At 42.5% G+C, this 12,955-nt stretch overlaps 1 protein-coding gene across 7 annotated transcripts in view; it reads left to right on the top strand.

Annotated features, from left to right (window-relative positions):
- The window catches only part of OSBPL6 (oxysterol binding protein like 6), a 201,375-nt gene that overhangs the window by 132,449 nt on the left and 55,971 nt on the right, over positions 1–12,955 (top strand). For all 7 annotated transcript variants that reach the window (XM_045857496.1, XM_045857330.1, XM_045857605.1 and 4 more), the window contains exons 5-8: positions 7,115–7,237; positions 9,882–9,935; positions 11,013–11,126; positions 11,241–11,411. In XM_045857496.1, the coding sequence (XP_045713452.1) occupies positions 7,115–7,237; positions 9,882–9,935; positions 11,013–11,126; positions 11,241–11,411 (462 nt within the window). The remainder of the gene's footprint in view (positions 1–7,114; positions 7,238–9,881; positions 9,936–11,012; positions 11,127–11,240; positions 11,412–12,955) is intronic.

Here is a 12,955-nt window from a genome sequence, read left to right as displayed (position 1 = left end):
CCCTAGGGTAGCTGAGGCGCCCCCTGTAGGGCTGCTCCTACACTTCTTTCTGCCTACAGTCTTTAGGGTTTCTCTGCCTCCTGTACAGAGGGAAGACTTAAAAGTATATTTGCTGAGCTTTTCAGGGTTACGTACAGAAGTCCAGCATTCACTTTATGAAGGAAAAAGGGCAAAAGAAACTATTGTCACTCCCTGTTGGAAAGATAAGAAAATATTTCTGTACCAAACTAATAGGAAAATAACTGAGTCCAGAAATAATAATAACAACAGCTACCATGCTTGCCTGTGCGCTGCATACCAGGCACTACACTCAGTGCTAAAATATATTATCCAATTTGATGTAAGCCTCTGGGCAGCCGTATGCAGCACAGGTATTTATTACATTTTATAAATATAGGGGCTGAGAATTCATAACTTGCCCAAAGTCAAATACAGGCTGCTAAGGAGAAGAGCAGGGATGCAGACTGAGACCTGTTGAAGCTGCACCCCACCTGCCAGTGCAGCAGCAGCTGCGCCGGGGCTGCTGCACATGCAGCGTTCCAGGCTCCTGACAGCTGGCCTTCCTTGCAGTGAGCCGACGAGAACACTGCAGATTATTAAGACTTTTTCTGTCTCATGAAAGCCAGTGTCCCCACCCCATCAGCCTTCTCTTCCTATGACTAGGCAAATATCTGAGTTTGTTTTTGTCGAAAATGCAAAAATCATAAAGAAAAGTCAAGGAAACGTCATCCTGCTCACCCCCACCCCTAGCCCAACTGCCTGAGATTTTCAGTGGGCTGCCCCCCCTAGGGAGAAACTCAGAAAACAGAATGCCTGGGGATTTTGCAATCAAATATAAAAAAATAGCACTTTATTTGCAAAACAGTTTAACTTCCAAGGGTGTATAACTGATCCATCCACTTTCCTTATCCTTAATTAAACAAAATCCTTGAAGAAAAGAACTCTCTACTACCCCAGTAGCATGGAATATGTGCACTACCTTTTTATATTTTGAAGCAATTACAAGCTATTAGGTTTATTCTATCAGATAGGAATAGGCTGCTCACCTAAGGAAAGAGGGAATTATTAAATTATAAAAAATTTAAAAGTGATCTGATTTCTCTTTGAATGGCAAATAAAGAACGTCTACTTGGTAAATATAGCTAGTGAAACATCAGTTTTTTCTTGTAGGCAGCTAGAGGAGAGAGAAGAGAAGGAATAAATACAGGGGCAATGCAAAGGGCAGCTAACATTGGTTGGGCAGCTAACATTGGTTGGACACGCACCCCAATGAGCCAGGCACTGGGTTAGTTCATATATTCCCTCACCTGGGCAGCTTTCAACTCAGTGGAGTGAGTACTGATAATACCCTCATTTTGTTGATAAAGAAACAGAGACTTGGAGTAGTTGTCCAGCGTCAGATAGCTGAGACTTGTGTGACAGAGCAGAGGGGAAAGAGACTGTGATAGCGAGAGATACGCAGAGAAAGAAGGCTTGGAGAACGATACACAGAAACAGAAAGGAGAGGTGCTGGTAGTAAAACAAGGAATAGGGAGCAATATGCACACAAGATTTGCTCTAGCCCCTTCCCTCCCACCAGCTGCATCTCTAGCTCCTTTGGCATCTCACTTGGTAGCCCAGCTACATCCACCTGCACGCAGTTCCCTGCAGTGGCCATGCACCTTCCTCCACAGCTGGGTGTCTGCTCCCTGCTCCCGGCTCCCCTCCCCTTCCTTGACCCAGCAAAACCTCCAACTCTCCTTTCAAGTTGGGCTCACAGGAACCCTTTTTCAAATGCTGATCCCCTCCCTACCCAACCTCAGCCCCAGAGCATCCGATGTAACCTGTGCTGCAGTTAACACATTAATTTATTTGTTTCACATTCTTTCTCACATCAGGTTCTCTAGAAGGACATCCTGGCACCGTACTGAAGGTGCTTGTGATTTGCCCAGGGAGAGTGCTCAGGAGCAAGGGGCGAGGGGGTTGGGCAGGTGTGGTGCTAAGCAAGAAGGGCGTTCAGCTGGAGTCCAGGGGCAGCCTGATCCTGGGCAGCTTGGAGGCATGAATTATACCAAAGAGTTGGTCTCACCCTGAGGCAAGGAGGACTTTTTGTTCCCTCAGCCCTTTGTACCCTTGTGTTATTAAGTCACTGAGAGCCATGCGGGGGAGGCTGCAGCATAATTTCCCAGGCAGGGGGCCCCAGGTTGGCAAAAACACAGTTGCCTGTTAGCCTTAGCAGTTCCCAGTGCTCACAGCTGCTGGGGCCTCTGGCCTGACCCAGGATCTGGGTAGGGCACCGACAGCATCCACTTCCACTGCTCCTCCATGCTGTGGTCTGCATGGATCTTGCTGTAGGACTAATACTCTTTGTGTTTTTGCATTAATAGATGTCACATCTTTGGGAGTCCCCGTGAAATCAGAGGATCCCATCTAATCCAGATACCATAGTATCTCACCACCTCTAGGCTCTTTGAAAGAAGTTGGGTGTCCTGGGCACTGGTTGATGGTGGAAGAACATTGTTAGAAGTGCACATTGTCCTGTCTCAGGATTTGTGTGGATGCTTTGGTACTTACACCTCCTAAAGCATTTTCCCACATACCTGCCCACCCGCACATGCACGCACAAAGACTATACCCTCAAGAAAGGAAAAGTCTTTTTTTTTTTTTTTCATATGAACAGACTAGGGCTGTTATTAGGTTACTTCCTGTGTTTAGTTACTATTATTAGATCAAAAGTAGTACTGAAACCTCTATATAGCAAAAATATTTATATATCTGATGAGTCAGATACAGGCATGATCACATTAGGCTTTTGGCTCTGTTTCTATTATAAGTAAACCAATGAAAATTGAAGAGTTTTAAGCAGAAAATTAATATCAATTGAAATCATGAAAAAAAATTCTTCAATTTTCAGAGAGTAATTTTAGCTTTTTTAAGATAGACCTGGTCTATTTTAGAGACAGGTTGTGCAAAATACTGAGCTGGGACGCTTCATTTCTTACAGACTGTTTGTATCATTGCTATCAGCATTTGTAGTTGAAATAGGGAGAATGTTGTTTGCTCTGGCTTTATCTTCGCCTCTTTGTCAGTTTGACAGCTTACTAAACTGCAGGAACTCTGCGAGGACTCTTCTCAATTTCTTTTGCGGTGTTTAGTAATTCTGCATCAGAGCAAATGGAATTACTTGTTCAGAGCTGCATCCCTTACAATTAAATAACAATTTTACTTTTTGCCTCTTCTGCCTTATCCCTCGTTTCCTCTTCAGTTAAATTCAGAGAGAAGGAAAAAATGACAAGCAGTTATTGCAGTCTGAGCTTAATTAGAAAAGTGTCAAAACACATTTATACTTATTAAATGTTTCCACTTTCACAAGAAATTCAGAATATTCATCATATACACACACAGACAGAGAAAAAACCAGAGATGACCACTAGCCTTAAAATAAGGTAAGATCCAGCCAGTAATAAAAATGCTGTCGCCCTGGCTGGTGTAGCTCAGTGGATTGAACACAGGCTGCGAACCAGGCATTGCAGGTTCGATTCCCAGTCTGGGCACATGCCTAGGTTGCAGGCCATGGCTCCCAGCAACCGCACATTGATGTTTCTCTCTCTCCCTCTCTAAAAATAAATAAATAAAATCTTAAAAAAAAAATAAAAATGCTGTCCTTTTAGCGATGCTGCTCCTGGCTGGGACTGCCAGAAACAGAACTGTCACTAAGTACAGCTGGTATCTAACAACAAGGGGGCCTCCAATGAAGTTGTGCATTTACTTACACATTTATGGAGAGTTAGTCTTTTAGTTTCTTGATTATATCAAACTTTTAAAAGAAGTCCATCATCTTTATGGAATCAAAATCCATCATTTTTATTTACCTTTTTAGTGAGAGTAGAAAGCCAAAGATGCTGTACTTTGTATAAAACCTGTTTTCCTCTATTATTTTAATATTATTCATAAACTGTATTCACTTGTTGAATGGCAGCTCACTGTTAAAACGTGAGGCTGCTAAAGCACTCCCCTCTGTTCTAGACGGTCATGCGACCTGCAGGAGTGTCGTCCAAAAACCTGGTCTACAGCCTGAAGTTGTCTCATCAGAAACACTTTTTAATTACTTTATCTAATTAACAGCTTTGAACAGATCTATCGCAGTTTCCAACAACATTATCAAGTAGAAAATCACTTTTGGGAGGTTTTTTTCTATATAAGGGGAAATTTACAGACCTTTCTTTTCTTTGTTTAAAATAACAGTTTTAGTAATATATAATTTTACAGAACTTTTAAGGGTTCTTAATGTTGCCAAATAAAAACTGGTAGATGGGTCTCTGTGAGGTATGTAGTTCATTTGCTCGGTACACCTCAGGTGACAAAGAAGATGAAAAAGTGACCTCGGTCTCGGGTTAATTTCCGTGGGGACAGGGGGTACCTGTGTGTTGTCGGGCTGGGCTCAGGTAAGACAGCAGCACGGGGCTGGCTTTAGCGGGCTTTTCAAAAGCCGGGAGTGTCTCACGGCCTTCATCAAGCAATGTTCAGCCACATCTTCTGGAAACAATTTTCTGTGAAAATTCTACATAGATTGTAGACATATCTTGAACATAGATTTAGTGTGGCCACAGAACAGGCAGTTTCTGGGATGAAAAGAGAAAAAAGGGAAAAGAGGCGTGGGTGGCAAATGCGCAGCCGACATCGGTAAACGACTGGGGCACCTTTGCCCAGGGGCCTCGTCAGAGCCTCACAGCCCGTCAGCGGGTCTGGGCAGCCACCACCCATGCGTTTGGGCCAGCCTGGCCCTCTGCCCTGGAACCCATTGGCCATTCCTGTTGAAGCCTCTGTTCTGTGATCTGTGGGTGATTTCTGATAGAACATGTGTTTTCGGAGGCACCTTCCTGAGTCAGTTTTGGATGGGGCATCATGCCGAGGGGCCTGACCCAGTAGATAGATATCTGCATGAGCTGCATCCAGCTTTGTGCAGCTGAGGCAGCAGATCGGATTACAGAGAGAGTCTGCTTCCCTGCACTGTGGGCGGGCTGTAGTGGTTCTGCCTGGGATGTGAAAAACAACCCGAAAAGTGATTTCTATACATGGCCTCTAAATTATTCTGCACTTGGATTTATTGATGATAGCCATTGTGACAGGTGTGAGGTAATAATCTCATTGTTGGCGAGGGTGTAGAGAAAAGGGAACCCTCTTGCACTGTTGGTGGGAATGCAGACTGGTGCAGCCACTGTGGAAAAGAGTATGGAATTTCCTCAAATAATTAAAAATGGAATTGCATCATGATCCAGCAGTGCCACTTCTGGGTATATATCTGAAGAAACCCAAAACACTAATTTGAGAAAAATATATGCACCCCTATGCCATTGCAGCGTCATTTACAATAGCCAAAATTTGAAAGCGACCCAAGGGCCCATCAATAGACAAGTGGATAAAATAGTGGTGATACAAATATGCAATGGAATATTATTACTTGGCCGTAAAAAAAAGAATGAAATCTTACCATTTGTGACATGATGGATGGACCTAGAAGGTATTATACTAAGTGAAATAAGTCAGACAGAGGGAGATTAATACCATATGATTCCACTTATATGTGGAATCTAAAGGACAAAATAAATGAGTAAACACAACAAACAGACTCATAGACATAGAGAACAGACTGACGGTTGCCAGAGGGGAGCGGGTTTGGGGGACTGAGTGAGAAAGGGGAAAGGATTGAGACGTACAGACTGTTATGTACAACCCATGAACACTGACAACAGTGTGGGAATCGACTTGAGGTGGGTCTGGGTAGAGGTGGGGAAAGGGAAAAAAGTGAGAACAACTGTAACAGCCCAAACAATAAAAAAGAAATTTAAAAAGAAGTACAAATTGGTAGTTTCAAAATAGTCACAGGGATATAAAGTACAGCGTAGAGAACACAGTCAGGAATTTGCCATGACTGTGTGTGGTGCCGGGTGGGCACTGGCAGTATCAGGGGAGCACTTGTAAAGTACCTGATTGTCTGACCACTCCGAGGTACACCTGAAACTCATACGAAATAGTACTGAATGTAAAAAAAATCATTTCAGAAATATGCTGCACATGATTACTTTAATCCCACAATTTTTCCTCAAATTAAATGTGTATGAAGATTATCAAATAAACAAGGACTGTTTTATTTACAAAAAATATATACAATTACAGAATGATTGCTGGAGGTCTAGAGTAAGGGTGCCAGGCCACCAGGGAGTTTGGAGCTGGGCCCCTAGAAATCACCCGGATGTTGCCGAGGGCCCGGCAGCTGCCACGGGCATCCTTCTCTCCGGGCAGGTGCAATGCCGCCAGATCTCACAGGCTTTCCCAAAACACTAGAAACCTGGACTTTCAAAGTCTGAAAGCTTCTGATTTATAATGTTGACAACTCATTAAAAAATTATAAACACCACAAGCAAACAAAATATGTTCAATGGGAGAGGAAATGATGATTTAGTCCATTTTTTTAACAGAGGAAGATGACAGTGTGAGCTCCAGCATCCCAGATACCTGGCCTTGCCGTCTGGTGCTTTTTCCAAGGGCTGCCATGGTGGGCGGGGTGGGTCTCAGGAGGAGTGTCTTCGAAAGCATGGACTTCTTGTTGTGCGTCTGGCCAGCAGGAGGTTTTATGTGCACTCTGAAATGCACACAGTCTCACTGCAGAGAATCAGATGTCCACAGAGCCGTTCTTCAGTTTAATAGGTTATGAAGCACTCAGACCACTGCAGCCTTTCCATTTCTACACAGAAAGCGAGGTCCCTGCACTAATTGAACATCTGCCGTCAAAACAGTCTTATTTCAAACTTGAAAGTGCCTCTGTGCCCACAGATTAACTGTCTGGAAACATGCATTTTAAACCTTCTGAGTACAGGCACTTGAAATTTCATTCTGTGCCCACTTCCACCTCCATCCCATGTCTGATGGACTCACGGACCTCCAGGGCTACCTGGAAGCTCTGACTTAAGGTGTAAGTGCTTAGCAGAGTCTGATGTTAGAATTGGCTTCAGGATGTTCTTCCTGCTTCTGGTGGGTCCAAGTGCTGCTTCAAGTGCAACCTCTACTTAAGAACCTATTTTAAGTATGTCATCAAGCACCGAGAAAGTGATTTGTTTTTCGTCTTTTTTTGCAGGAAGCGGACAGTTGGGAAATTATAGAAGGGCTGAAAATAGGTCAAACCAATGTCCAGAGACCAGACAAACATGAAGGCTTTATGCTGAAGAAAAGAAAATGGCCTTTGAAAGGCTGGCACAAGGTAACATCTTCATCATACCTGTCTTCAGGTCACCTTTGCAAACAGAGGGTCTTATTTGGTGTCATTACGTGGGAAGCCAAGGGTATGGTTGTATGTGGGAAGCTAATTTTCAAGGCCTTATTGTAATTATTTAGGCTACACTCAACCTGTGATACCTGTTTGAGTCAGATCTATAGTATCGGTATGCAGGGGGGGGATTTATTTTTTAAATATTTTAATATAAATTATTTTTATATTTAAAATCCAGCTTGTACATATTATTGTCTACTCTGCTTTTTTCTTTGAATTAATAATATGAAAGTGTTCTTATTAAATAATCTTCTAAATAGGAAATTTAAAAAAATTCATGTGTGTATTCTACTGGGTGGATTTTCTGAATGCATTATCTGCCGTTATGAACCCATTCCTATTGCTGGATATGTGGGATATGTCCAATTTATACTGCCATGATGTTGTGATGGACATCCATATACATGAATTTGTGTTTAATTCATTGGGATAAATTGCTAGAATTACTGGTGCCAGTGCAAACTAAAGGTGGAAATTCACTGATCTTAGAAGTTTGGTTATTACTATGTAAACTGTATGGTCTGTTCTTCTTTTCCCTACCCCATGTACTTTTCCCATCTTCCAGTTTTGTTATGGAGAAAATATTTGGCACTTCCTTGTGGCAGTGACCCGAGTAGCACTGTGATGCTGAGGAGGAAGCTGTCCTCCCTCTTCAGTGTTGCAGACACTGACCGCCTTTGACAGACCACCAGCACCTGTTCTGAAATCACCCGGAGAACAGGCTCATCTTCTTGCCACATCTGCCGATGGATCTCATCTCAGGGCAGATGGATTTATTGGCCCAAGTGGCTGAATGGTGGCTGCCCATCAGCCCACAGTAGGGAGGTTATGGATTGTACCATCCTTGAGGAAATGCACTTTTTGCACTTGAAGGGAAAGACTTAAAAATTAACCGATGGGAATGCTGCCCAATCCTCTGTCTCTGAAGGTGGAATAAAAGCATGTTAAAGGGGTTCCAACTCCTTTTCCTTCTCATTTGCCAAAAACCTTGATGGTCTCCCCTGAACCCCTGTTATTATCCCAGCACCAGGAGCATCTATCCACCCTTGCTCTTCCTTGGATTTTGGCCAGCTGGCCATACCTTCCTAGCATCACTTTTTGCCTTTCATTCTGGCCTCACCACTGTGCAATTCCTCACGTCAGTGGCCCTGCTAATCTCTTTCCTCATGACCACTCTATAGGTTATCCCTGCTAAAATTCTTTAATAGATAGAAATGGAAAAACAGGGGGAAAAGTCAAAGACAAATTTGGTTTGAATTACAAACTTTAGCACTCCCAGTACATGTTTCAGCAAAACTGGCTGTGGCTCAGCAGCACCTCTCTCTGGACCTTGCCTTAGAACGTTTTGTAGTCAAAAGCTCTTCCACTGAGCTATTCCCCCTGCCTTAGAACATTTTGCTGCATACATACTAGGAGGTTTTCCCTTGCGTTACCTTTTCTTCTGGTCTCTAGCGCCCTCAGATATTTATTCAAGTATCAACCCATTTGATTGACTAAGTTACAGGAATTGAGTAATCAAGCTGTTTTCAGCTGTACACATTCTTTCCTCCAGTGCTTACTTGTTGCCCCCCAGAACTTAAAACAAAGGGGGTCTCAGTGGCCTTCTGTGAGTTCTGTGCAGGGTGTTCCCAGGCCCTACTCTTTGCTGCCTCAGCATTTAAGAGTTCCCGTGTAGTCCCTTAAAACTTCCAGCAGAGTCATTGTCCAGCAACAGAAAGACTCCCTGCATTATGTAGAGACGAGAGGAAGGCACTGGACCTATATTGTTTGGTTGGGTCCTAGGAGGTGTTTGTTCTTTTGTCAAGTGCCCATGGAAAGGAGATCAACAGCAGAGTGTTCCTGAGTTTGTGGAGCAAAAATGGCTCCATTTATTTGAACTGGACCAGGAGTATCCTGAAGAAGACAAAAGTTGCCCTCAGTCAGTCTCTCTCCCTCTCTCTCTCTCATTTTAACCCCTCAATGTTGTTCAGAAATAATTAATTGTCTATCTCCTTTGCTAATAGTAAGATGCAGGAATTTTGCTCATTGGAAATGCACGCATATTGCTACGGCTACTTTTTAAACTCCCTGGATCATTCATTACTCATTGATCCAAGCCACTGGCTCCTTAACAGACGCGAGCATTTTCAGGAACGACCTGTGGTACCCAGGGAAATACAGTTTACCTCCAAGGTGAAAACTTCCCAAGCTCCTCACAAAATCCCTGTGACCTAACTCTGGTTACTCTTACTCCTCACTTTCCAAAAAATCCCCGTGTGATTCATTAAGAAAGTCTTAGCTACAGATCCTGAGATTCACTGGCCCCCACAACCACCCCCATTAACAAAAACCATGGTGAAAAGATTGCATCTTCATTGGATTATGTGTAACAGAACCCAAGTGGGTTAATAGTACGGAACTCAAGCTCAGACCTTGTGACCATTTAAGGTGTCCTACAGTGGCCAGGTGCACTGAGTCCACAAACGTTGAAGTGATATATGTATTGATTACTGAATGCCAAGTGACATTAACCCACACTCATGAATGTTTTATAGAATTCAGAATACAGTAACTGGGGGTTGTTTGGTTCTTGCAGCGTTTTTTTGTCCTGGATAATGGAATGTTAAAGTATTCAAAGGCACCACTTGATGTAAGTAGCACGCAAGGCATGTTTCGAAGATTGATGTAGATTTTGCTTGAAGTGAGTACACAGCACAGCTGCCCAAGCCTTGTGCCATAGTTACCAGCTTTGCTCATTTCTGTGCCTGTAATATTTACGAACTTACCAAACTTCCATGCTGCATGGAAGGTGTGTTTTATGCTTCAGCTCAAGCTAGCATAACATCTCAAACTAGTGCATGAAGATTTAACTATTGCAATGTCTGTTGTTTGAAACAAGCTTGAACCTAAGAGTGATATGCTAATAAAAACCTATCTTAGAGAGAAAACCCAAATAGGTTTTTTCTGTGCCTTAACAAACTATGCTTTATGTGCTTTTTTGAGATTTAAAGCAACCTTTGTTCTTGTTGATGTCCTTTTAATATCTATCTTAGGAACTTCATTTCATGTCATATTTCATCTCCTATATCATTTTATCTTGGGAATCCCAACTCACTAAAATTATTCCAATTTATTTTTCTTTAATGTAAAAAGCAGTTGTTTGCATGTTAAACTAAAAAATGCCCTCCTTGTCTTTGTGGTGTAGGGGGAATAGCAGATTTCAGCTTTGTTCTCATCTCTTCCGTTGAATCAGCTGTGTGTCCTTGTCAGCCGGAAGGACGAGGGCAGCCGGAAGGGCAAGCGGGCTGCTCGGTGCTCTCTGGTCCCAGCTGCCCAGTTCTGCCCCAGCAGCTGTCTTCTAGATGATTACTTGGGCATGTTCTGGGTTGTAGGTCAAAGATTGACCATAGTTATTTTAGGAACCATTAAAGTTATCTTTTGGGGGATATAAACTATACAATCTACAACTATGACAAACTGACACTATATGATACGCCTAAAACAGAAGAGATGAATAGTCTTATTGAAATTGGTGTGAAGTCACAGCAACTGCAGTTGTCCTCAGAGTAAGGATTTTAACCTCAGAACCTTGCTCCCATTGCCTTTGTAAAGGAGGTGTGGTGTTCCCTTTCCTGTAGATAAGTGAAAGATTGCATAAGCTCACTTCAGCACAGAAACACATAAAATCCCATACCTTCCATCCTATTTACTGGCCTCTTGATTTCAGATTCAAAAAGGGAAGGTCCACGGAAGCATCGATGTTGGACTCTCGGTCATGTCCATTAAAAAGAAAGCTCGGAGAATAGACCTTGATACAGAAGAGCACATCTATCATTTGAAGGTAAAGCTGCTTTTCAACAGTTTCTCTGCCGTTATCAGGGGAAATCACTTGGCCTTCATCAGTGGTAAACAGAATTTTGGTTTCACCATGACCTCCTCTTGTTCGTTGTTTCAGGTGAAATCGCAGGACTGGTTTGACGCATGGGTCTCCAAACTGCGCCATCATCGACTGTATCGGCAGAATGAAATTGTGAGATCACCAAGAGATGCCAGTTTTCACATATTTCCTTCAACCTCCACAGCTGAATCCTCACCTGCTGCTAATGTTTCCGTTGTAGATGGGAAGGTAATGTCTTTGTTATATAAAAATCAGCCCAGAAATTGCCTGGAAACTTAAGCAAACACATAACTGAGTCTCATTTGCCCAACCAGAAACAGAAAGTTTTCTTGGTAAAATAGTCCCCAGGAGACAAGAGTGACAATTGGTATCAAAGTTAATCACACGTGTGGATTTGATGGGTATGTGGATCACCAAGAGAATTAACAGCTGCATTTCCTTTCTTTGAATGGACCACATCCTAATTTTACACTGCTTTTGAAGACTATTAAGAAGTAGGGTAAACATTTGATTAATTGGCACCTAGAAATCAGTGTCTTCCTGGGTGGTAATAAGACTGCAAAGTTTTGAAAATGAAATGTGCGTTTTTGCCTTGATGTGTTATGTATACATGATCCCTGGAGAGACCAGTGAATTTCCCTCAAAGTTCATGCAAGTGCGCTAGAGATGTGCCAACAGCAGAAGCAGTAGCCCATCTGAGTAACCCACTGGTCACACGCTGTGTTAAGCACTTGGCCTTTATTCCTCTCTAATCTTTAGTATAGGTAAAGCTCAGAGACAGTAAAGATTTTTCCAGAAGTTACATAGCCATTAAACAGCTGAGCTATGATCTGAATCCAAATCTCTCTGTTTCCAAAATCAGTGCCCTTCCCATTATACAGTACTGGGTACCAGATTAGGGGAGGCTGAGGTTCTTAGGACTGTATTAAGACTTCATTTTCTATGTTGCTGAAAAACTAGACGTGTTGCCTATTAAAAATGAAGGTTAAGACCACAGGCAGGGAGACAGCTGTTTCTGCCTTTGATTCAATAATTCAGTTTTCTGAACCACAGCCACACTGCCCTGCCCAGGAGTTTTCCAGCTTCGCCCTTGGTACCCGATGTTGGGAGCAGAGGCATCTGTGAATCACTGGCTGCCACAGGAGTTGGGTTCAAGTGAAAATTCCCTTTTTTTCTTTTTTCTTACATAAGGATATAATATATGTTTTAGATGTGTAAAAGTTTTACTTGCAAAGCACTGAAAAGCCTCATGGAGTAATTGCAAGACTAATCAAATCAGATTAAATGAAATAGTACTATATTCAGTTTTTGCCATTTCAATGGAAATTACTCAAGTAATTTTTGCTAAATCCCATGAGTTGCACATCATAAGGCTCTCAAACCTTTCTGGTGTATCCTTGCCAAGGAGTGTTTATTTAGTCCTAGGAACAAGTGTATTGTGTTAACTCTGATACCAACCAGTTCTGAAATGAAGGGGAATGAACCAGGAGATCAGAAGGTCAGGGAATAAGGCACTTACTGAATGACCCAACACCAGATGCTCAAGAGAGTCCCCAGGTTTCTCTGGGCCTCCTGCCTTCCTCCTGCCTTCTCACCACAGAGTAGAATGAATCCCAGCGTTAGTCCAAATTAAACAAGAAATGTATCACAGGTAGATATTTTAAAAATACTAATTTTTAATCCTTTAATGGCTCCAGCTCCTGCCTGCATCTTTGGGACAGAGATGTGATAAAAGTTATATTATTTTCATCCCTTTTGTTAGTTATTAAATA

The sequence above is a fragment of the Phyllostomus hastatus genome, unplaced genomic scaffold, assembly GCF_019186645.2.
Source record: "Phyllostomus hastatus isolate PE091 unplaced genomic scaffold, TTU_PhHast_1.1 phas_contig_1, whole genome shotgun sequence".
In the NCBI taxonomy this organism is placed as follows: Eukaryota; Metazoa; Chordata; class Mammalia; order Chiroptera; family Phyllostomidae; genus Phyllostomus; species Phyllostomus hastatus.
This window is presented reverse-complemented; position numbering and strand designations above follow the sequence as displayed.